This window comes from Peromyscus leucopus, chromosome 2 (assembly GCF_004664715.2).
Source record: "Peromyscus leucopus breed LL Stock chromosome 2, UCI_PerLeu_2.1, whole genome shotgun sequence".
NCBI classification, from domain to species: Eukaryota; Metazoa; Chordata; class Mammalia; order Rodentia; family Cricetidae; genus Peromyscus; species Peromyscus leucopus.
Window position 1 is genome coordinate 129,020,868 of NC_051064.1, and position 25,830 is coordinate 129,046,697.

Genomic DNA, 25,830 nt, shown 5'->3' on the forward strand with positions numbered 1-25,830 from the left:
AGCCCACCCCTCTCTACCTGGCCCTCCTGGATGTCAGCGTCACCATCGTCATCTTCTCCAGGGCTAACGCTCCTTCCCTCACACTTGATGACCGTCACATTGGAGGAGGCTCATGAGCTCCATTTCCCTCCCCACCACATGGTCTTCTCCTTGGATGTCACATGGCCTCCAGCCCCTGCTTCCTCGTCATCACTGCCCCCTCCCCACCCCTTACCCCAAGTCTTGCCATCTGCTTGTCTCTCAGATCTCAATCTTCTCACTTCTTCTCCTAGGTGGACCTTGTCTTCCGGCTCTGCTGGAATCTAGGGTCATGGCACCTGCTCCGGGGTCCTTTGTCCCTTGGCTCCTCTTGTCATCCCCCGCTCCCCTATTGGTTATCTTTTCCTCAAACTCCCCACCTCTGCCCTCAGCTCCTGCTTTACTCTTTCCTTCCTTGCCCTGTAGCTCTGGCTCCCACTCAGCCACACTTGGAGCAAAAGCCTGGGTTCCTTGGCTTCACCGGTCACATCCCCAACCCACAGTCGGCACCACTGTCCCTTTTGGGTCTGCGTGAGCAAGGCAGACAGTGCTGCCAGGTCCAGGAGAGTCGGCCCCGCCCTTAGTGGGCCACAGGTTCGTGGCTGTCCACTGAGTTTCCATCTCCTGTTCTCTAGAGTGACAGTTTCAGAAGGTCCTGTCAGTGTCCAGTCTTGCTTCCCGTGACTAATACTTCACTCCTTACCAAAGACCTTGGTCTCCCGCTCGCTACCTGAAACTCACGGCCACACCATCCTTGTTCACTGCTGTCGTTGAAAGCCTCTGCCTGAGCACCAAGGCCAGCCAGCCAGCATGCACAGGGTCTCCGCTGCGTCCCTCCCTGGAGCCTCTAGCTGCCCTTCCTCACTTCTCCACAACCTCAGTGAGCCATTCAGCCTCCACGAGCATCCCCCTCCCTTGTTCTTCCCAGAAATTTAACTAGCTCATTCCATCTTTAGAATATCTTAACCACCATCCAAAGGTTGTGACCACCTCAGAGTTACGACGTGACCCTCCTCTTTTCCATCCCTGCTCCTTCCATAGTACCACGATCCCTCCCATCCGGTGCTGGCTGTCATGACAACCGTTCGTCACATCAGCAATGGGCTCCTTTTAGTCTTTTGCTTTCTATCCCACCCTAAGTTCCCTGTGACACGGAGTCCGTTGATCTCCTCAGCTCATCCTCCTCCAAGCTCTGTGGTCCCCACTTGCCTTGGACTATAGTCTACTCTACCACTACTCCCCAAAAGCCATCTCTTACGTCCCATTCTGGGATGACATCTCTTCTCACCTTGCTTGGTGGGTCTCTTCTCCTGGCTCATTTATGAGTTCCATCTCAAATTGTGTACATCTGTCCTCAACTTAAAATCCAGATAACTGCTCCTTAGCAGCAGTTATTATGACCCTCCATGCAGTCTCCTACCTCCTGTATCCTTGTCTGAAGGGAGCACACCGTTGTGGCCAACCCAAACCCATAGGTACAGTAGACCTTGGTCTCTCCCTTACTCCTGCATCCTTATCCTTGGCACAGCCTGTGGCATATTCCTACTTCAGACCCCTCACATCTTCCTGGTTCTCTCCATCCTCTCTTCCTGGACCCAGCATAGGATACCATCAGAACATCTCCCACCGACACAGAGGTTTCACAGAAGCAAAGCATCTTTCTGTCTTGTTCCCTACTGCATTCTCCACTACTAAACTGACAGTCCCAATGTTTATTGAGTGAGTGTGAATGCTCGCCTAGCCTCCAGCTAGCTAGCTACTCCTGGACCATTCCCCAGACAGGGATCAGAAGATTTCACAGGTGCCTCTGAGTAAATCTTAGCTTCCATGACGACCATCTAAGTCAGTTCATGTAGATCGCACAGGCCCTTTCATGGCTGGTCCTGCCCATCAGAGAAGTCTTGCATGGAGAATGCCCGGGAGCCAGGCAACTGTGTGTGGGTCTCAGATCCACCACTTCTGAGCTCTGTGGTCTTATGTAGTCACATATGTCTTTGTGCCTGTTTCTCTTTTAAAATTTGGAGAAAAAGAATACCTTCCATTAGAAATACTGTGAGGGTAATGTGAGTTAATCTATAAAATGCTGGCAGTGGCCAAACTGGCTGGAGTCTGTGTACATATACCGCAAATGGAAGCTGGTTATGGTAATAATGACTAGTAGTTTTTTTCACTGACATATTATAGCTCAGTACACAACCCTGCATCTGAGATTTGGCCTGGACTCTTCCCTCCATCCAGAGAACCCTTGTCTCCTCACTGCCAAGCCTTTTACTGCTCGATCCTCTGTGGTCTTAGGCCTCAGCACAGAAAGTACCTTCTCCAGGAAGCTCCCTGTGACCCAGGGATGGGATTCCACGAGACGAGTGAGACGCTCACCTTAGGCACACAATGTGAGAGTGGGGTCCCAAACTCAAATTTTAAGATAAATAGCATTTAAGACAGTATCTTTCAAATCAAGATGAACGTAAAATAATCATGGCTTTTTTAAGAAAAAAAAATCGGCGTTTTAATTGTAGAAGACAAGCTGAGATAACAGGATGGGGGTAAAGGGCAAAAGTAAGCCATGCCAGTGCAAGGTTGGCATCAGTGTCAATTTTAAATGTTGTACATGTTCATTGTGATTTTCTTAAAAAGTGCTGTATAGTGTTAAGATTGAGCTGTCCTTACCTGAATAATTATCATGAAAACAATTATTGTCTTGCTGGGTCTTTGAGGCACTTGACATCGTGTGCCTTCCTCTCTGCACCCTATTTTCAGCCTGAGACCCCATGCCTTGGTCATGTCTCCTCCCCCGGATGTTCCAAGTGGACAGAGACTATCTACATGGCCAGTGTCTGGCACAGGCCCTGGCGCACAGCAGGACTTGTTAAATGCCTGCAACTGCCTTGCCGATAGGTAGGAATTAGGCAGGCATGGTTATGTGCAAAGAGATTTGGCTACACAATGGGGGCCGAGAAGACCACCCCACCCTCAAATGCACACTCTCTTGAGCCAGTCAGACCCTCAGACCAGCTGAAGGCAGCAGCTCAGTCAGATGTGCCCCCCTCACATGTTTCGTGTGGTGGGACCTCACTAGGGAACCTGAAATACGGAGTCTGTCTTCGGATACCAGGTAATGTTTCCTGCCACTGCCCTGACGGCTCTTGCATCACAAGACAGCATGTTTGGGGACACTGAAAGGAGGTGGGTTCTGCCTCTTGCTTCTTCAGATCTCTTTGTCACAGGGGCCCTTCTTCCTGTCCTTCGGATGACTGGTGTAGCAGGAATCTTAAAAGTTCTTATTAATAAAATCAAACCTGAGGCCGTTATTGGGGTCCATGCTGGTAGATCAGAGAGACAGAACAAGCCACAGCTATCTCACCTCGCCGGATCCTCAGCTGTCTTTTCCTCCGACTGGAACTTCTGTTCCTCATCCCAATGATCTCAACTGAACTGTGTTGCTCCATAGCCTGAAGCTTAACCAGCCAAATCTTCTAGCCAAATGCTCTAGTTTCTCGTCCTCACGCCTTATATTCTCCTGCTTTCTACCACCACTCCCTGGATTAAAGCTGCTTTCTGGATTAAGCTGTCACCATGCTTGGCTATTTCAATGTGCCTTGAACTCACAGAGATCCAGAGGATTCTATCTCTGAATGCTAGGATTAAGTGTGAGTGCCACCATTCTAGCCTTTGTATCTAGTGCTGTCTGTTCTCTGACCCAGATAAATTTATAGAGTACACAATATTTGGAAACACAATACCACCACAGACTGGAGCTCTGGAATCCGAAGCAAACTCCCACTTCCTTGGAATGATTCAGTGTGGCCCCATCCCTGTCCCTGAGCATACACAAAGCCAGCTGCAAAGGAACATGTACATATAAGCCTAGCTAGTGTATGTGTGTGTGTGAGTGTGTGTGTGTGTGTGTGTGTGTGTGTGTGTGTGTGTGTGTAGGATGAGGTGGGGGACACTTGAGATTTAAGTGAACTGACCTGACGTGACTCCTTTGGTGCTTGCACATGGTCACACTGACCCCTGTGACCATCAGAACCCTTTGCATATGCCACTGAGTCTTTGTAGCTCTGATCTGCTCAGAGAAACAGCTTACAACAAGAAAGCTTTTGCAGAATCGCACAGCACCTTCTGGAAACCTTGGCTACTGATCACCCATAATGACAGCCACTGAAAAGGCAGCGTCCTTTCTTCCCCCAGAGTCCTGGAAAGTTATCCAACACTCGCTCAGTGACTCCAGGCCCTCCTTTCCCAAACCTCAGGTCTCTTACAGTCTCCTTTCTCCATCTCACACTTTCTTGGTGACTTCCTGTCTCCCGGTAGGCCATCTTCCTCCCTAGATGGAGCTCCTCCCCCATCCCTCTCTCACAGCACAGGGTGCGGCAAAGGAGGCTCAGCCTCCAAAGATGCAGCCAGGGCCGACTCCCGACCCGAAGTGCCTGGGTCCTGGCTGACTCCCAGAGATGAGCCCATCATGCTGCTGAGTTCCGTCTCCTGGGGCCGAGACAGGCTGACTCACCGATTGGCTCAAGCAGACTTTAAGTGTACTTAATGAGTCGTTTGTTTCTTTTTATCTGCTACTGTCTCAAATTGAATCTACAAAAAAATACCTTGAAAGTGCTTCGGTGTCAGAAGGCAGCCGGTATTGATTCCCACTTACTCTGGTTGGCACGGAAGACAGGCTGAAAGAAGACGGGCTGCACAGGGCCGCCGCGTCTCGCCCGTGCACGCTCGCCCTCACTGCTCAGACGGACCTTTCTCCAAATCCCCCCAGCAGTGTTCACAGTCAGATGCAAAGCGCAACTCAGGCAGGATTTCTCCAAACTTTGGGACATATTAGCTCCCGGAATAGGTGCGTGACAGAATGTAATTTGAAAGGAGGAAAGGTTTATTTTGTCCTATGATGTCATGGGGCTAGTGCCCACCTCGATGGGGCTCCATCCATGGCAACAGAACTTAAGACAGACATCAAGTCAAACAGAACCAGAAGCAGATGTCTCTCAAGGCTCCCTCTCAGCAACCCACTTCTGCGCAGCAGGTTCCCGTCCCCAAAGTTCCACAACCTCCCCAAACAGTACTACCATATGGGGGACTCCAAAGTGTTCAAACACGCGAGCCTGCGAGGGCGATTTCATACCCAAGACTAACCGCCACCTTTCACAGATGAAAATATCCTCTGGGATCTAGCATGTGGACACAGAGTCACAAGCATGTGAGAACTGAAGACCCTTTGTCCTAGGACACTGTCCTTCCTGCAGGATTTATGAATCCCACACCCTGACTCATGGTAGACGGGCAGCAGAGCAAGCGGTAGGGGACCTGTGCTTCCAGGACAGATGTAAAGTCACCTCTTTTTCTTTGTCTCTTGTTTTTCAGAGATCGAACAGGGCAGTTGTGGAGACCCTGGCATACCTGCCTATGGCCGGAGAGAAGGCTCTCGCTTTCGCCATGGTGACACACTCAAGTTTGAATGCCAGCCTGCCTTTGAGCTGGTGGGGCAGAAATCAATCACGTGCCAAAAGAATAACCAGTGGTCGGCTAAGAAGCCAGGCTGTGTGTGTAAGTGAGCAGGGGTGGCCACTGACGGGCTCCCCAGAGAGGCAGGCTGGATCCCTAGTTAAGGCCATGCCTTTGGAAACCTGGAGTGGGGACCCACAGCGCCATTTGGGGTGGTTCCTCTTGTTCCTAGGAAGATGGTTATCTGGGTTCCCACATCTAATGTATGTGTTACATCTCTTGATCTTTGGAGACCTTCTTTGGTGATCCTTAAAGCAAGGTAGAGACCACTGAGCATGGTCCATGAAGGTCAGACCAAGACATTTCTCCTTATTCTTGTCCCCACCGTGACACCATGCTATCGTGGGGTGCGCAGGATGTCTCTAAGTTGGTAGATTGTATACCAGCCTTGGAGTGCTACAGGGATCTGAGACCTTGAGGGATATGTTTCCCATGATCACCACCTCTCATGCGGCTTTAGGGTTGGAGAAAGGCTCCAACTATCCTTGCATGGCTGGTCCTTTGGGGAAGAATGGAGTTGAGTAGTCTGTTCCATGGAGCTATCGCCTACCATCTTTCGTCTTGTATGTATTCGACATACTTTGCCACACCGCGAACATCAGGCGTCGTTAGTCACAGTGAGACTCGAAGTGTGAGGGGCTGCTGTGGCAAGGGGAAGCCACACAGCGGGTGTCAGGAAGTCTGAGGTTCTAACTTCTCCGGCTGTGGCCTCTTCTCCTCCTAGTCCTCAACCCTCAGCTCCCCTGGCTCTTTGAATTCTCGGGGAAGGGCACTCAGCCTGACCCTCTGATCCTCTGCCCACCTAGGCGGACAGCTCAGGACCTCTGGATTCTGCATGCCACAGACTGAGAGCCCCTGGGGCCTAGGGGTGGGAGAGCCTAGGAGATGTTCGACATCCCTGTGATGAGAGTGGGCGGGTGAGCTGGGGCGTACCACAGTGATTATGCTGGTCGAGCTAAAAACAATTTTGTTTTGTCGGACAAAGCATTTTCTAAGACTGACAGTTTATGTAAAAATTCTTCAGAGGTGAGTGGAGAGGTGACTCAGTGGTTGAGAGCCCTGACTGCTCTTCCAGAGGACCCAGGTTCAATTCCCAGCAACCACATGGCAGCTCATAACTGTAATTCCAGTTCCAGGGGACCCGACATCCATGGCAAAACACCAATGCACACAAAATAAAAATAAATGAATTTTTAAAAAAAAAAAAAGTTTCAGAGGTTTAAAGATTAGATCACTCTTAGGTCCACGTGGAATCACTCAAATTACATATCTGCCCAGCTCTGTTCCCAGTATAGGTAGGAAAGATCCAACTATCCATGTTGGCCCCATTGAGCGCTAGGAACCATGGGGATACAAGAATCAGGGATAGTTAGCAGGTGCAGCTCAGAGTAAGCACCCCAGAGCCCTAACAGCACAGTCAAGCCAGGCTAGGCAGAGGGGAGCAGAGGAGGACATGTCCCTCTAGCTGGAGGTCCTAGCTAAGAGGGAAGGTCCAGACAGTGGAATTCCCCCTGGAAGCATGGTGATTCATTTTTTAAACAGGAAACACTGGGTGAAGGTGATCTTCATGGGCAGAATCATGGGAGGATCAAACCCGGAAGGAGGCTGAGCTCCTGGGCCCCATGAGCCAAAGCAAAATGTGGCTAGCAAGCAGAACGCAAGCTGGGGGGAGAGTGGTGGTAATCACTGGAGGCCCCAGGAAGGTGCTTGATGCTGTGCTTCTGAGGAGTAGTTCTAGAACATTCTTCGAGAGCCTTCTCTACAGGCTCAACCTCTTGAAGTGCTGCCCTGCAGGCCCTTCGTCTCCAGAAGCAGTGTGCTGAACTCTGCTTGCAAAGTAGCTGAGAAGAGGAGGACTGGGCTATCCCAGCGACAGTGGGTCCAGCCTGTGCTCTCTATTGTTTGGAGCAGAGGTGAAGGACCTGGGGCTTGTTAATAAGAACCGCAAAGCAGGCACTCAGGGCAGTTGGCATGACATGCTCTCTGGAAAGTTCTAGGATGGAAGAGGACAGTGTGTGTCCTCAGTCACTCCCACCAGTCGGCTGTGTCTGCTTACTTGGGACACAGCTTGAGTCCCCTGTGAGGTTGGTTTGAGTGGAGGAAGACAGGCCAAACCAGCTCTCCCCATACCATGCACCACAGAGCAGGCCCCTCCTTGTGCCTCATGAGTACAAGGGGCTGCCATCTGTCTGCTATCTGACCAATCCCCAGTCTTGAAGCTCCTGCTTCCACGATCCCTGGCTTTGCCCTTGGTGAGCACAAGGTCTGGTAGTGAAAAAAAAAAAAAAAAAAAAAAAAAAAACGATGGGGAGATTACTCACCATTCCAAGTCTAGAGACCCAATTCTTGCCCTCGCTGAGCTTCCAAACAGCAAGCAGCCAGGGCATCTCCTCTCCAGGTGTTCGCTGACCCAACAGGGCAGCCCTCCAGTCTCACCTCCCCAGAGTCGGCATCTCCAGGATCATATTTATAGCTAACGATAACTGTAGTACGAAAGGCCCCCACGCTTTCCATGGTGAATGCTTGGAAACTGGTCCACAAACTGGGTCATCACAGCACAGGTCATACTTTGACTGAGAGATGCTCCTGCTCCCAACTCTAGATCAAACACACACCATAGTTTCTCATCAATAGAAAAGGGACAGCATCTATAAACGTCCATAAAAATATAAAGTAGTGAGAAGACCCGTCTGCACTGTAGAGTGTTCCTTACGCATACACACAAAAGCACCCCAGGCAAAAGGCTCATCTGGAGAGTCACTCCCCGCCCCCCCACATTAGTCACAATAAACATCAACACAGCACTTAGCCAAACAATGTTGCTCTTGCTTTCAGAGGAGTTATAGAAGGGGACCAGGGAAATTCTTTTGATGGCTGAAATGTCTTAGAATGATTGTTCAAAGAGTTGTAAAGCACTGCACTGTTCTTCAGAGGAAGCATTTCCTTCAAAACGGCTCCTTCCTAGGGAATTGTCCTGCCAAGTCCACACACAGCCACTCCACCTTCGCATTGCCGAGCGTTTTCTGCAGTGAGCAGCAACTTCAGCACCGCTCACTGGCTTCTGAGATGCCCTCGAAGTGGTGGGTACTCAGCAGACCATCTTCTCCATCTAGGGTTGCAGCAGGGTGGTGCCTCTCACGTTGAAGTGCTCCAACTGAGCCCATGGAGCCAGCCCCTTTCCTCTTCCTGTCTTGTTGTCCTCAGCCAGTCCACCTCTCTAAGGACCACTGCTCCGTCTCAGCCCAGAGTGGAAGCACTCTTCATCTGGTCCTCCATGTGGACTGTCTGCCCTGAGCCAAGGGCCAGGCTCAGGGGTTCAGAGCTGTTCAATTCCTTCTCTGCTTAGGGAGTTCGCTAGCTGTGGCTGTCCTGAGGACAGAGCTCTGGCAAGGGAACCTGTCTACCTTACCTTGCAGAAACTCTGCCTGTTTTAGCATCATCCTTAATAGAGATGGCAGAGACTCTTCTATGCATCTTAAGGCAGGCAGTCATTGCCATTCCAGAGAGACAGTAGAAGACACAAATAACTCTGAGGGTGGTTTGCATAGTCCTTGATGCTTTGTTGACAGGCTAGCAGAGCACTTCACACTTCATAAGAAAGGCAGGAAACCAATTATCAGTCCATTAGCAGCCACTTTCCAAAGAAGTTGCCAAACCGCTTTCACCAGAGCCTGGCCAGGAGCACACAGAACCCTGTTCCCCTCTCCCAGTCCCTGAAGCCCATAAGAAAGTGTGAATCCTAATTGCTGCAGTCTTAATGTCTAGGGTGCATGTGTAGAATGAGAAGGTGGAGTCTCCCGGGACATCTGTAGTTCAAATTATTCATCAACAGCAAAGTTGAGGGTTCAACCAGGGACAATGGAACCCTTGGGTGCTCGAGAAGATACCGCAGAGGATGCTGGGATTGAGCTTGGCTTTGAAGATAGGGAAGAAGGGAAGAAGTAGCCTTCTCCTGGTGTCTGCCTGTCCTTTCCTAGATTGCTCTCCTCCCCCACCCCACCTCCATGCTGGAGAAAGCTGGACTGGATCATAGGGCCATCTGGACACTGCCTTTTCAGCTGTTAAGAAAGGCTACTTCCTCCAGATGTTTCAGGCTCTGTAATGTTGGTACTTTGTCCCAGAGAGCTGTCAGGTCTTGTAGATTGCTTTAGCAGCATCTCTGTCCCCTGCCACACTGAAACGCCAGTACCACACACTCCGTGCACTCCACGCACCAGCTGGGAAACCAAAATCATTTCTAGATGCTGGCAGACATTCCTTGGTGGTAAACCTATCCCAGATAAAGAGCCATGCTCTCGGGTAACTTAGCCTTGTCTCAAGAGGTCCCCTGCATTTGGGGGGCTATGGTTAAAGTCTGAAGCATGATGGTGAGAGAGCACATAATGGGGAGGAGGCTGATTTGTTTGTTTCCTGTCATTGGGAAGATGTGAATCTTCCCGACAATGTTACAGAGCATTTCTTCCCTCTGATTATAGATGAACAAAGGAAGTTCGGGGTGGGGAGGTACTAACTGTGCAGCCATCACATGGTGGGAGAGAATTTGAGGCATTCATTGACAGAGCAGCAACCCCAAACATTTTCCATCAGAGCAGATTCCCAGAATCTGAGGGCCCAACTGAGAAGCAGGGACACGGAAAGAACACCTAGGACAGGTGCTAGGCTGGATGTTCCCAGGAGGCAACAGCCGTTGTGAGAAGTGCAGCACATCCATGAAGGGTAGGTAGGTCATCACCCCGAGGGGAGGTGCCTCTTCCTCCCCTCCACTTCTCGTTCCTTCTGTCCATCACTTTTCCATCCGCCTTCATCATCTGAGCAGCTCTCTGTGTACTAAGTCAGTGGCACCAGAGGGTGTGCCTGTTCCCAGTCACGTTCTAAACTGCAGTGCCCTGTGGGGGTGGGGAGGGGTGGGGTGACTGCTCTTGCTGAAGGGTGACCTCTGCCTATTACCACCTGCCTATACCTCTGCCTATACAGTTCTATATCCAGAAGCACCCACAGCTCAGGGGACAATACCCAATACAAGATTTTAGTATAGTCTAGAATTTTTTACATTTATGTAAATAGGATGATTTAAATACAGTTTTTGAAATTTAAATAAAATGCTCTCAATCTCCCTCCCCTAAGTGAAAAGCGTTTCACATTGATCCAACAACTGAAGGATGTTCTTCCCATCTGTTCGCCACTTTCCCGTGGTCTCAGTCTCAGCGGGCATACCATTTTGCATGCTATGTTTCAAAGTCCACACCATGTTGTATACCTTGCCAGGTGACTACATGTCTTCCATGCTTACCTTTTCTAAACCAGTGGAATAGTCTGTCTAGTGAACGGGCCACGACTCATGACACCAATTATGTTCAGTTGTTTTATATACGGCTATAATGAAAATCTTCATGCATGTGGCTTCCTCTTTAAGTTATTTTCTAAGGCTAAATCTCCAGAAGTCAGGTGATCAGGCCTGTAGATGAACATATTTATAAGTCTTTATGAATATATGCCATTGGGTCACTCTCGAGATCCCAAATATCATACCCATTCAGAATGCCAGTAGCAAAATCTATAAACTTAAGATTGCTAGATGTGTGGTCTTCCCATCCGGAAATGTGGTATCTCACTCTGTGCTCATCTGCCTTCACCTTTCCAAAGAGAACAACTTTGTGTCTTTCTTTCTATAAGCGACGTATGAGATAGCTTGTCACCTTTAACAGCCTCATTAGACTTCCATATTTGTGTGGCCTTTTCAAATGTGCAAGTTTAATAAGTACATATTGACTGTACCCATATAGCATATATCAGATGATTGCTGGGGACTTCCCAAGATTGTGATAAGGGCTGTGAACCCAGGAGTTAGGGGCACAGGACTTGACCTGTGCCTAGAAACTCTCTCCATGGAAGACAGCCACAATTATGTGAATTGTCTCTGTGGGTCAGGTTTTCTCCAAACAGAGGTCTTGGTGTGGCAGGCACACTTGGTTGCCTCTGTGTGAGTCTCGTTTGCTGGTTTGTGTGTATCAGGCACCACCACAGCTGCAGACAGATGCAGACTGCAGTGGCCATCTCATGACAGGGATGACAGCACATCTCTGTTAGAAGGCCTGCCTTGAGAATACAGGGACAGAATTGGAGTTGTGATAGAAAAGGGGGCATCTATGTTGTAGTAGTGGGTTCTCAGAGGACCCATGGGACATGTGTAGGCCTATGGAAAAGGGGGATGTCTCGTGGGTACACACATACAAACACAAGCACCCAGATGAATTCATGCTCACATAAGCACATGTCTGTACATCTGTGTACACATACTCATATAAGCATACATCTGTACATATGCACATATACATACAAGCATGCACACATCTGTACAAATACACATGCATATCCATGCACATACAAGCACACACCTGCATGCACATGCACACATACACTCGTGCATTGAACCTGGGTGCTTGGGTCTGTATTGTTTCCTAGAGCGGTTGGCTGCTGTAGGCACGTGTGAGTAGGCAGTGAGGTCCAATGTTAGTGAAGTCTGACAAGAGCTTTGGACTTAATAGAGGTGTTAGGGGGGTCCTGGGATTTCCATCTTGGTCACTAGACAAGGGTATCAGCCCTGGATCCAGCCCTGTAGAGGAGGGACCTGGGTCCTCGTGTACAGTTCCAGGAGATGGCCATTTTCCTTTGCAGTATGAAGGCGCTCATTCCGTTGTGCGGACACAAGCCCTGAGTGGCCTTCACACAGACACTTTCCCAACCTTATGTTCATTATTTTTGTGTTTTGCTATTTTGCATTGTAGAGTTGTTTTACATCTCTGTGTAGACAAATTCCTCAATATTTGTGATTTCTTTCCAAAGCTGACAAAGTTATCATCCTGTCATGAATCTGAGACACAGTTTGTCCTATTTTTAGTCATTTGTCAGTGGTTTGATTTTTTAAGCTGTAATTCGTTAATCCATCTGGAGTTTATTTGGATGAATGTATAATATTGTCCAAACTCTTAGGCAGTCTTCCAACATAATTTTTAAGTAATTCTCTTCCCTTGTGATCTGAGGAAAATAGATTGTTTTATCATGCTCCGAATCCTCAAATGTAGTTAAGTCTCTTCCTGAGTCACCCTTTGTTCTGTGACTCTGCGTCTGTCTCGGCCCCGGTACTGAATAATTTTAATTGTTGTTTTATAATATGTTCTAATATCTAGCACAGCTAAAAACGACTCCTTCCTCCCTTAATTATTTTCTCTTTCAGAATAGTCATTGTTATTCTCATCTGTTTGTTGTTCAAGATTAATTTTAGAATCATTTTGTCAGAGTAAAAATAAAAGCCTATTGGGATTTTGCGTGTGCGCGCCTGTTAAACTATAAATTAACTTGAAGAAAATAGACACTTTCCTAATACACAGCTTCGCACCTAGACACTGGCGTGTCTCTTTTGCTTCCTCTACTTGCATCTGTCTAAATATAACAGCGCTGTCATTTGGTGTGTGCCGGCCAGGCCACATCCATGGCTCCTTATCTGCCTTCTTACTAGCAGGTGCTTTTTGCATGACCCTGCCCACCTCTGCTCCATGCTCCCTGCCCAGGTGACCCTGCCCACCTCTGCACCATGCACCATGCCCACATGACCCTGTCCACTTCTACACCATGCTCCATGCCCACATGACCCTGCCTACCTCTGCACCATGCCCCATGCCCAGGTGACCCTGCCCACCTCTGCACCATGCACCATGCCCACATGACCCTGCCTACCTATGCCCCATGCCCAGGTGACCCTGCCCACCTCTACACCATGCACCATACCCAGGTGACCCTGCCCACCTCTACACCATGCACCATGCCCAGGTGACCCTGCCCACCTCTGCACCATGCACCATGCCCACATGACCCTGCCTACCTATGCCCCATGCCCAGGTGACCCTGCCCACCTCTACACCATGCACCATGCCCAGGTGACACTGCCCACCTCTGCACCATGTCCCTTGACCAGATGACCCTGCCCACCTCTACACCATGCACCATGCCCAGGTGAAGTTAGCCCTCCATTGTTCCCAACTGACAATTATAGCCAGCACCTGGCATTCCCTGTAAAGATACAATCTCAAATTTTCCAATTTCAAACGACCTTTCCCTTGGCCCAGAAAAGATAATCACAATAGCTAGAGCCCTCAGAAATTGCCATTTTCAAATGCTGGGAGCCAGGGTTGGAAGGGGCTCAGATATGAACATACCAGTCTCTGTGTGGGGAATAACACCCTTAAGAACCTCCATGATGGGGCAGGAGCTGCTGTGAGAGCTGTGTGAGCTTCCTCAGCTTGAGGAAACACCCTCATTCTTCCAGGCTATATCAAGGTCCCGTTGACAACAGAGTACCCAAGGAAAAAAACCAGGAACTTGGTGAGTTCCAGGGTACTCCTCCCTCTCTCATCTAGTCCTCAAAAACTTAGCCACTAAGAACTTGTGGCCTGGCCTTGCTGGTGATATGCAGGGTGGGGAGCGGCCTGTTCTACAAGTGGGCCACCAGAGAGACAGGATGTGGGACGTGTATTTGTCACAGCACTGGTCATGGGCATGATGGACATGGCAGTGAAGCATCATTGGCGCCCCAGGGTCAACCTGGGTAAGACAGAGCTGAGAAAGTCCAGGACTGAAGGAACTGACTCTGGGTAAAGAGTTGACTCACACTGGTTACCGCCAGCATTGTCAAGGAGTTAACACTGTCAGGAACAAGGCCGGGTGGGACCCGTAATCACGTTACCTTTGTGTTGGAATAGGCAGATGTGTTATGGGAAAAGGAGACTTCTGGGTAAGAGTCCACTACTGCATCGTGTGTCCATCTACCAGGCAGGGGACCACAGTGACAGAAAAGTACATTGCTGAGGGCAGAAACTGGAGAAGAAACCAAGAACCAGCTCAGGGGACCCAGTGCTGGCTGGGACATAGCATCTCATGAGGAAGGGTCATCAAGGGAGGGACAGTCAGAGGGCCTATGGGTAAGTTGTGTTCCCCCCATATCCACCAGATGCTGACTCTGGGGCCATCTCACACCTCAGTCACTGGCTTGTGGCAATGGAATAGTCTAGTCAATGTAAGCTTGGCGTAGAATCTGGCTCTAAAAATTCCATCTGTGGATTATAGGTATGAAGTGTTGGAGCTGGCCAGGAGCAGAGGAGGCAAAGTCTCCCAGTGGAGGCTCCCAGCATGCATTCATTCTATTAGAATGTCCAAGGACGTGACACCAGGACAGTATGGATCCTGCATATCGCTTGATACACTCACTACTTTTTTTTGTTGTTGTTGTTGTTGTTTAAATAAATACTTTGTGGGTTAAAGAGGTGTCTTGGGTGGCTCTGCTCAGTCTAAAACGAACCCAAACCCAGTTCCTCATTAACCTCGCTCATGAACATTCTAAAATACAAAATTCCTGGCCTCATTCTCAGAAATGTCTAGTTCACTGGGCCCAGGAATTATAGTTCTAGAATGTTCCTATGTAACCTAATATTAAGACTTCTGAACCACTGACACGGAACACCTACTGTGGGCCAGCCACTCGGGGATTTTTCTGAAGTTTCTGAGATGTTTGGTTCCATTATGAGATGGCAGCATGTGAGGTGTGCCACCGTGGCCCATGAAGTGACATATTATGATCAGACATTGGGACTGGCCAGGCTTCAGCTGTCATAGTGGCCATGACCTCCCGGAGTCTATGGAACATTAGCCTGCATGTTGGTATCTTAGAAAGGACAGGATGATTGGACCATCCTTGGACCTCACATCTTGTAGTGATTTTCGGCTTTCCTTTCACTTAAACGTAACAGAATGGTTGGGAGGGGGATGGTCTCTGCTCACTGAGTGCTGTGCTTGCAGTGGGAGGAGAGGGGATGGTTCTTCCATGGTCCTCCAGGAGAAGCTCTTGGTTGTTTGGGGAGCACATGTTTTTATGACAAAGTGACCTCCAAATTATTCAGATGATATATGTGGTCACAGGGAAGGGAGGAAACATGTTCCAGTCAGCAGCTTCCCCAACGTCTTCTTGGAAGATTATGGCACAGTGAAAACTGCAGTCCCTTCCAACCCTGGCATCTGTCCAGAACTACAGTGAGAACGTGGCCGAAGCCAAATCTTGGTCTAGACTTTTCAGAAGGAGCACCTGGGTGCAACAGGGACTGGGGAAACGGACCAGGCTGTGGCTGTCTAGCCGTGGTCAGTCACCTGGACTGGTGGACCAATGGGCTACCACCGTCGTTCTTGCTTCTGCCTCCAGCTGTGACATCAAGTCAGCAGCCCTCTTCTCTCTGTAAAATGCCCAGACATCTGGGTGTGCCTCCCCCTTGAGCTCTGCCCCATCTGACTCAGAGAGCTGTGGAGGCATCTCCTGAGATGCGCAGACCGGCGTTTGCTCTCCCAGCTTCCACATTGGGACTGGAGTTTGACGGTCTGCTAGTACCCCCTCCCTGTCCTTCGAGCCCCTCAGAGAATCCGTCGTCAACCTGGGACATAACTACAGCCTTCTTGGCTGTGGGTTTCTTCAGGCTCTGTGGTACTCAAGAAGACTCACCTCACCTTCCTGTGGGAGCCTTGGGTTTATGGTTGTCCTTCCAGCTCTTACGTATAATGACCATCTTGTAGGGAGGTCACGGGAAGGGGTTTCCACAGCAGGGCTGCTAGCCTTCTGTGTGAACTCTGGTAAAGCTCCACAAAGGCCTTAAAGGTCAAGATTCCTCAGGCTGTGTGTGCCTTTGTGTGACAGCCTTGGGGGCAAATGCACTTCCACATGATCATGCTAAATGGCTATTCATGTTCTTCATCAGCCACCAGTGTGTGGCAGGTTGAGGCATGACTGGACATGGCTGTCTCCAGATCCCAGGAAGGTGCCCTGCTGAAACTACCTTAGGAAAGATGTCAGACGATGATAGAGCTCAGCACTTGGGGACAAGGACAGACATGAAGGCCTCAAAGCCACAGGAGCCTGGGATTACGGCACCATTTGAGCTGTTGGAGATGGAGCCACACCCTTTCTTGAGTTCCTCTGAGTTCAGGAGATAGCATCTACTCTTGGATAGATTGGTATTTTTCTCCTCAGCTGATCCTAGGCCTGCCTTCTCAAGATAATAGGAACTAAAGCTAACTCTGGAGGGACCCCAGAAGGGCAGCTGGCACCTGCCCATGTGACAAAGATAGAAACCTCTGAGAGTCACTCAGAGTTCTAGAAGGCTGGGCACAGGTAGCTGTGGACCTCGTGGGAGTGAGAAATACTTGTAAGCAGCCATTGCGGGGACATGGAAAAACTGAGTCATTTGGGTACCATATTTTGTATCATGTTATCTCAGTTCCTCAGAATCCCACGGGAGAATCTAGACTCAGAGTACACATCCCTTCAGTTCAGGTTATGTAGTCTATCACCCCAGTGAAGCCGACAGAGCATCCCTCACATCATAGGTGCTAACCAAAGGGTACACCGTCCATGTAAGTGGGTTCATCTGGAATCGTCTAGATCTCGATTGACCTGTCCACCCATGGAGGAGAGTGAAAATCCTGGGTTCTGGCATCTGGCTTGATTACAGGGAGCATAGGAGGCCTATGTCTCTTACTGCCTTGCCTGAACAGTCTTGGTTGAACCACTAGAGATGCTGAGTGGAAGTGTGAGGGAAGACCCTGCCTTGAGCCGCAGACCTGAACCACACTCCAGAAACTGAATCTATCCCCTAAGCACCAGGCATAGTCTGCCCTTTGTAGCCCAAGCCCCGGTGTACTGAGTCTTTGCGACAAAGCTGCAGCTTAGAAGTCACTGAACAGTTTTTTATACATTTGAAAACAGATCCAGTTGTCGTAAAATGCATTCCTCTCCTCCCAGTTCATCCACAGGAAAACTGACATCCAAATCATTTAGGACTCACACCTGCCCCACCTTCCGAGGGTAGCTGTGACCAGCTCCGTGTAATTCACCAAAGAATTTGCAGTCTGCTTTCAAGCTACAAACTGAGCCCCCAAACTCAGACTCAGCTACTTAGCCAGGCATACTGATCAAGGGACCGTCTCCATGCTTTCTCTCACAGGCTGCCGGAATTTGTCCTATTAGCTAGTAACACAAAGCCTCAGGCAGCATCTGAAAAGCTGGGAATAGTGGAGTTGGGAGGCTGGCCATGCTGGGCAGCTGGAGACTAGGGTAAGCATCAGGACTGGCTGGGTGGGTTTGATTGTGCAGATGTGACAAGAAGCTACCCCCAGCCCACCCACCCCACGGCCACCTTCAGGATAACCCCAGGTCATACCCTAGTGGTGGTGCTGATAAGGGACAAACGTCTGACAACCAGAACCTGGCCAGTCTCAAAGGAACAAGCTGCCATTATTAAGGGGTGAGAACCTAATTGCCAGACCGACTGGAAAGCTTCAATGTAGGGCTGCAAGTGAGTGGTGAGTGAGGAACATGGACCAGAACGCTACTGCCACAGGATGAAGGGTAACTGGCGCCTGGGGTGAAAGGGATTGAGAGTGGCATGACTGCATAGCCCTGTTTGCTTAGAAGAAATCCCAGAACCTTTTGTTCTAGGTATCCCCCTTTCACTTTTTTCAAGTTTCCGGGTCTGAGCAACGCACGGCCACCCTAGCCGTGACTCAACAGACTCCACGCCAAGCAGGCAATTTGGATGCCAAGGGATATCCTGAGCAAGAAGGGGGCCAGGAACCCATATGTAATGACCCCTTCCCCCTTCCTCCTTTACACCACACCCCTCTTCCCCTCAAAACACTTTCCTACCTCAACTTCTTTTTGCTTGAATGACCCTCCCAACACTGGCCCCTTCTCACTGTTCCTTATCCGTGCCCTCCCAAAGGCCTTCTCTAGCCGGCTCTCCCAGAAGAGCACTCCATGACCGTTTACTCTCTCCAGACCGCCTTCCAGAAGTACAGCAGTCAGCTTTATCTGTGACATCATCAGTCCTCAAGTCACCAGATCACGCCATAGTCAGCGTCTCAAGGTCCATGAGGCCTGTACGTGAACTCGGGCTCTGCTGGGCCCTGTGTGGCATCTCATTCAGGGACCAGCCTATGCAGAGTATGTTGCTCTCACAGCAGGAGGTAATCAGGGGACAGAGCCAACTCCCCAACCCCACTCCAACCCCTCCCCCAAGCATTGAGAGCCTCTGTTTGGAAATGCCTGGGTCATGTTCATGTACAATTCCACGTTCTAAAATCCATCACAGGCCCAAGCCACGGTCAGTTACAGTAGAAAAGAGGGTATTGTCCATCAGAATGTAGAGTGGGGGTCAGGGAAGAAATGGCACAGAACCGGGTGTGTCTTGGCCACCATTGTCTCCCCAGTGATAACCGTACTGCGGATGGGTCGGAAGTCTCGACTCCTGTTTTCTTTACCGTGACTGTTAGTGATGTTGCTGTGGGTGTCATGGTATAGATGGAGACATCGTGGTAGAAGTGGGAGTGGACTTGGTTTGGGAGATACTGGGCCATCTGGGGCCCATGAGAGCAGGATTTGACTCTTTAGCCCTCCACCTGCTGGAGTTGTAGCTATGGATGTCATAGGCATGGGGTTGGTGAGCCTGATCGATAGACGCCATGGCTACGGTTAGGAAAGGTAAATGTGGAGTGGACAGGACCCACATTGCTCTCTGGAACTGATGCTTAATCGTTCTACAGGTGAACAAGAGAAAAAGAACGTTCTAGAAAATTAAAATAGCCTGGAGGAAAAAAAAAAGCAGACAGAGGGTGAGCATTGCACATTTGTGGAGCTGCCAGTTCTGAGGTCTATCTGGAATGTGGGGCTCACTCAGGCAGGAGGATAAAGATCAAAGTGTTTGGCTTTTCATCGTTGTGAGTCTTGTGCCCTTTGAAGAGTCTAGACTTCATCCTCTAGGCAGCAGGGAGTCTTTAGAGCGCTCCAAACAAGTATGGAAGAGAACAGGGTTTGTGGTGTACAAAACTGACCGTCCAGACGGCGCCAGCGTGGAGGATGGATTGCAGAGGGAGCAAGGTCTGAAGTGTGAGAGTGGAGAAGTGTAGCGTGGGGAGGGGGCTTGAACTCTGCGGGTGTGATAGAGATGTGGCAGGTACATGAGTTGCTGCAGCGAAGCAACTAGAGAAAGTCACTGATGGGCTGGGACAGTGGTCCTCAACCTTCCCAATGCCGTGACCCTTTAATACAGGTTCTCAGGTGGTGGTGACCCCCCAGCCATAACATTATCTTCATTGCTACTCCATAACTGTAATTTTGCTACTGTTATGAATCAGAATGTAAATATCTGATGTGCATACTATCTGATATGCGACCCCTATGAAAGGGCCATTCGACCCCAAGGGGTCGTGACCCGCAGGTTGAGAACCAGTGGGCTGTGGCCTAAGGGAGAAGGCACTAGTGTGTTTCACTTGGGCCCCTGGAGTTGTCATTCACAGAGGTAAGGCCTGGAGGAGGATTTGGAGAATGGTAACAAATGCGGTTCTGGCTGGTAGAGACGGGAAACAGGCAGGTAGGAGTGTGTCTGCCGGCTGCAGCGTGAGTCTGAGCATTTCCCGATTCCAGAGATCTTTTAAGTCTTTACATCTGGGAGAACCAGGAGTCTACTTTGGGGCATATTTCCTTCGGTCCCTGTAATACAGTCCAGACCCCTTCCTATGACCCTTCAGTCCTTTTTCATCCTCTCTGCAGCTCACCACATGTCCCCTTTCCACTAACTACACTGCTGGAGTCCCCTGTCCCTCACATATGCCATGCTCAATCCCTCTGCCCTCAGGCCTTTGTACCTACAGTTCTTTCTAACAGAACAATCTTCCTGGGGATGTCTGGCTCCTTAGCATCAGGCCACGGTTCAAAGGCCACCACCTCAGACAGGCCACCTCAGTCCCCCCACTGAAAACTGCTTCCTTCATTCCTTTCCTCCTTTTCCCCTTTGCCCAGTCCTGGGGTTTTTGTCCCCTGTTAGGAGGTAACTGTCACTGCGGATAAGGACTTGATAATGCATCTTTGTAGCTGCTAAGCCAGCCCGTAGGACGGTGAGTGAGTGGCATTCAGCAGGGGCCACCACTCCACTGAAACTCAAGCTCAGTAGAGGCATCGCAGAGACCACATCTTGTGAGAGAGGGATAGGTTAGGAGTCATGAACACAGCAGCTCTACCCCACATTGGGTGACAGATGGTAAAGGAAGTAAAAAGATTACTTTACCCTTTATCAACAAGCAAAATCCATGCACAATTTTCACAAGACAGAATGGGGAATCCGAACCGGGTCACCAGCTGCTCTGATGCTCACGTTGGCCATGTGTCCCTTCTTCCAAAAAGTCCGCACATTTCTCGGTCCTGTCTATACTTGGGTCCCAAAGAAAAACCTCACCTCTTTGACCCTGATGCTCCTTTCAGTTGGCTATTGGACTGGTGACAGAATTCCCATAATAGACCATTAACCCTGAGCATTGCAAGGTACCAGAGTCGGGGGAAGAAGAAACTTCCCAGCTAGTCGGAAGGAGCAGTCGGATGGAGAAGTCAGAGGAGAAGTCAGATCTGGAGTGTGTGGAGTCGACAGCTGACAGGCAGTGTTTCAGAAACAAGGGGAGAAACAGCTCCATGAGTCTAGACACCAGTGTCCAAACACTGCCTAGCTGAGCAGTAAGGCTTGGACTGAAAAAAGCAAATAGAAAATCTTGAGTACAATCTGTGACTTTAGAGTAAGATTCTGGCAAGTATGCATGGATGGGACACCCCATGTACTCAGGAAATAGCCAGTACTGTCCATCTCTCAGGGCGGCTTCTCTGGCAGTGTGTATTTCTAGAAGGCATCCCTGGTACTCTCAGAGGAAACAAAGACTGAAGTCGGTCTTAGGATAAAGATGAGCCCCGACAGCGGACTGGCCTCGAACAGCTTCTTTAGAGCTAACAAAGTTGGATGGTAACTTTCAGCAAGCTCCAACACCAGAAATGGTATCAAGAAAACTTGAGGGGTCCATTAGAAAACACTGGCTACTGGGGGTGTTGCTCGGTTGGTAGAGTATTTGCCTAGAATATGTGAGGTCCTGGGTTCAATCCCCAGTACCACATAAACCAGGAAACGTTGTGGGTACCTGCACGAAGGAGGTGGAGGAAGAGGAATCAATTCAAGATCATCCTTGGCTACATAGCAAGTTCCAGGCCAAGGCTACACGAGGCTTTCTCTTTAAAAATGAAATAAAGTCATATATATATATATATATATATATATATATATATATACATATACATATACATATACACATGTATATGTATATATGCACACACACATGTCAGAATAAGGCAAAAGACAGGAGAGTTTTTAAGCCTTGGGCTTGAAAAGCAGGAAGGCTTTGACGGGTCCACTTGTGCTCTGGTGAGCATGGCTGCAGAAAACCGCCCAAGCATGGAAATTGGCATTGCTGTAAGTTCACAGTGACCAACTTCAGTCAGGTCTGCAGCAGTGCCCAGCAATCCATCTGTGTTCTCCACTGGATTGTGGGAACTGCCGTGAGCGGTCTCCGCTCCCTAAACCCACCCCAGCCCTCACAATGTCCTTGAGGATGACCTTGCCTTCTGCCTCCCAGACAACACACTCAACTTCGAATGCTAAAGACACCAAGGTTACAGCCCCATGGCATCCCCCCCTCCCCCGGCCCCGTCTCCATCCTTCCCTTCTTTTGCTTGAAATGATCCAGCATTTTTCTCATCAAAACACCGCTATAGATTATACTCCAAGAAAAGGATTCGGAGGCTGGAGAGAGGGCTCAGCAGTTTCGATTGCATCTGCTCTTGTAGAGGTCCCAAGTCCAGTTACCAGCATCCACATCAGGTGGTTCACGACCACCTGTAACTCCAGCTCCAGGGGATCCAACCTCTCTGGACTCTGTGCACACCTGCATGCATGCACATACCACACACACACACACACACACACACACACACACACACACACGTACGTACGTATGTACGTACGTACGTAATTAAAAATTAAGATAAAAAAGATTTAAAAATTAAGATAAAAAAGATTTAACAGGGCCGGGCGGTGGTGGTGCACGCCTTTAATCCCAGCACTCGGGAGGCAGAGGCAGGCGGATCTCTGTGAGTTCGAGGCCAGCCTGGTCTCCAAAGCGAGTTCCAGGAAAGGCGCAAAGCTCCACAGAGAAACCCTGTCTTGAAAAACCAAAAAAAAAAAAAAAAAAAAAAGATTTAACAGACCTATGTTGAGGCTTAAGATTTCAAGACCTTCAATTACATTTAGTGTCACTAACAAAAAATGAATAAAACAATGCCTCTCTAGGGCCTGGGAACATGGCTCTGAAGGGCGATTGCCCAGCATGCATGACATGCTGGGTTCAGTCCCCAGCACCACATAAAATGTATGATGGTGCAGGTTTGGAATTCCAGGACTGAGGAGGTGGAAACAGAAGATCAGAAAGTCAGGGCAATCCCCTGGTAAATGCTAAATTTGAAGCCAGCCTGATCTACACAAGACTGTCTCAAAGAAGTAAAATATTCCACCTCCTGGAAGCCTTCTTGCCTGTATGCATGCACTCTGTTTCTCCTTTTTCGCTCGCTCGTAGCTACATACCTCGGCCCCACCGGCGCTTCTTATTTTTCCTGCAGAGTTCCGTGCTGTGTTCTCGTGTGTTGGTGCAACACCTGGGAGTTAGCATTTTTGTTTTCTATGATAATGTACATTTTTCTATCTCTTCGTTGGCTGGCTTTATTCTTTTGTGAGCTGCCTTTTAATTTCCTTGGCCAGTATTTCTGTTTCAAATCTCTTTTATTGACTTGCAGTTCTTTGTATACGAAGTGGAGGGAGTGCCTGGCTGTGATAACACATGGATTTTTCCCTCCATTTGTTCCCCACCATTTAGCTTTTGTTTATAGTCATTTTTGAAATGCGAAAGTTTCCCGTTTCTTCCATATGAAGTAATTGTTTCTCATGATTTCTGACGTTGGAATAAGGTTCAGAAATTGCTCTCCCATCTCGGAACTCACGCAAATCTTCCTTGTATTATTTGCCTCTGAACAGACACAGCCTGACCCCTCTGCCTTGTTTTCTCAGGCATCTCATCTCAGGATAACAAAATCATCTTCCTCAACACCCACACCTGCGAGCAGGGTCTTCTTATAGTTTCTTCTAGTGTTACCGTGATGCACAGAGTGAGATATGGACCCGCTGTCAAAACAACTGGTTAGCCGTTTGTCTTGGCATCTAGTCTTCCTGAAACCCCCCTGGTTGCAGGCTCCATTCCTACACTCTATTTGTGGACTTCCTTTACCCAGTTACATCGTTCTTGGATTTGTAATGAACTCATTCAGGGTTTTTTTATTGTGACTTTATAACAAGTATTAATGCATTAAATTCAGTGTCTGCCATGGCAAGCCTTCCCCACCACTGGGAGAAATCGGGTGTCATGACAGAGTTCATTGTTCCAGCCCCATTCATGAAGGCTGTGTGAGTATGAGCAGGCTACTTGTGCTCTCAGCCTCAGCTTATGTGTCTGTAAAATGGGATTATTCCTAACATTTCCCCCCTCAGCAACTGCTGTTAAGGACACTCTTAGTGAGGTGACGACACTCTTGAAATGCCAACTAGCACCTCATATGCCACCAGTGCTGGTCTCAGAGAGCCTGGCTACTTTGATGTTTATTCTAACAGGCGAAACATTTTTATAAGTTCCAGAATAAATAATCCGTGTAGATCTTACCTGGAATTGAGTTCACCTTATACTATAATACAGGATAACTGTGGCCTTGACAACGTCACCTCTTTCTAAACTGGAGTATTGTTTCTCTGATTTGTACCTGCATGCGTGTGTGTGTGTGTGTGTGTGTGTGTGTGTGTGTGTGTGTGTGTGTGTGTGTTGGGGGTGAGGGGCTTGTATTTTATTATCTGGACCAGGGTTGTGTTCCTGGGCTGAGTGTGAACTGCGGACACTCTGCATCTGGCTTGTGTGAGGAGGCGGGAATGAACATATGCATCCCCCCCTACATTGTCATGGGAATCGTTTTATCAGGGTCAGTTTAAACTGCTCGGATATGACTAATGTGTCTGACACTGTGAAGCACCGGCCTTGAAATTGCCCCACCCACTAAGCAGTTCCCACACTCCTCCAGATCTTTCCTTCATATTCATTTTGGTTATTCAAATTTGCCTGCGAGATCCCACATCATTGTGTCACAGCTGTGCATTTATTAATACGTTGAATACTATCTCTTGTGATTAGATTATCACCTTAATTTTATTAGAGCCTCTTCTTTCACTTTCTATGTATTTAAACGTGTGTGTGTGTGTGTGTGTGTGTGTGTGTGTGTGTGGTGCATGTGCACACATGCACACATGCTAGTATGGACCCATACGAACATATAGACTACACTCTGCTTTTTAAGTAGATCAGCCAGAATATTTTTTTTGTCTTTTCAGAAACCAGCCATTTCTCCCCACTCTTAACTCTTCTGCATTTATTCTCCCTTCTCCCTATAATTCTGTTTACTTTTTCTCTTTGTAACTCTTTCAATGGAAACATTCACTTCCTTCTTATTTCTTTGTTATTCACTCATGGGCAAGACTGTGAAAGCCACCACCTCCCTTCAGCATTGGGCCAGCAGCAGCAGCACAGAGGCATTGGTATTGGCAGCTCAATTCTTCTTTCCCCTTTGAACTCAGAAGCTTATTTGAAGGCTCCAAGAAAGTGGGCCTTTTTTCATTCCTCTCTCCTTGTTGACTTCATGGCGTTATCAGAGAACAGAGGTAAATGTCACCGGGCCTTTCTTCCAAGCTCTACACTTGTCTATGCAGTGGCTTCTGAGTTGCTCCCATTGAACTTGAGTTTTGAATTTGGATGGAGTAATGGAGCGTCTGCTGAATGTCACTCACTGTCCTATGGATAGCGTAGCAGCCAAGAGGATGCACAGACAAGTCCTTAGCCTCGGTGACATTTGCCTCCCTGCAAACAAAACAGTAGGTTTTGTTGCGTGGCTGAATTTGCGGAACGAGCCTTGCAGTCTAATATGAGGTCCATGTTTTCCATATTCTGTGGGCATCAAGAAAGGTCATTTTTCAAGGAGACATCGGGCACAAGCTTGTGTGAAGCGTTAGCAAGCTGAGGCAGGAGGATCACCGTGTGTTTTAGACAAACCTGAGCTGCATAGCAAGTACTAGACCAAGTAGGGCTACAGAGCAAGGCCACATATCAGAAAAACAAATGAAACGAAGCATGGTTGCACACGCCTCCCAATGCAGGCAGGAGGGTCAGAAGTTCAGGGTCATCTTTGGCTGTGTAGGGAGTTCAAGGCCAGCTTGGCATATGTGAGACCCTGTTTCAAATACACAAAAAGGTTTT

The 25,830-nt window shown here is 48.8% G+C and overlaps 1 protein-coding gene across 1 annotated transcript in view; it reads left to right on the forward strand.

Annotated features, from left to right (window-relative positions):
* The window catches only part of Csmd2 (CUB and Sushi multiple domains 2), a 568,711-nt gene that overhangs the window by 343,202 nt on the left and 199,679 nt on the right, over positions 1 to 25,830 (forward strand). Inside the window, 1 exon segment of the mRNA XM_037203342.1 lies at positions 5,386 to 5,568. Coding sequence (XP_037059237.1) covers positions 5,386 to 5,568 — 183 coding nt within the window.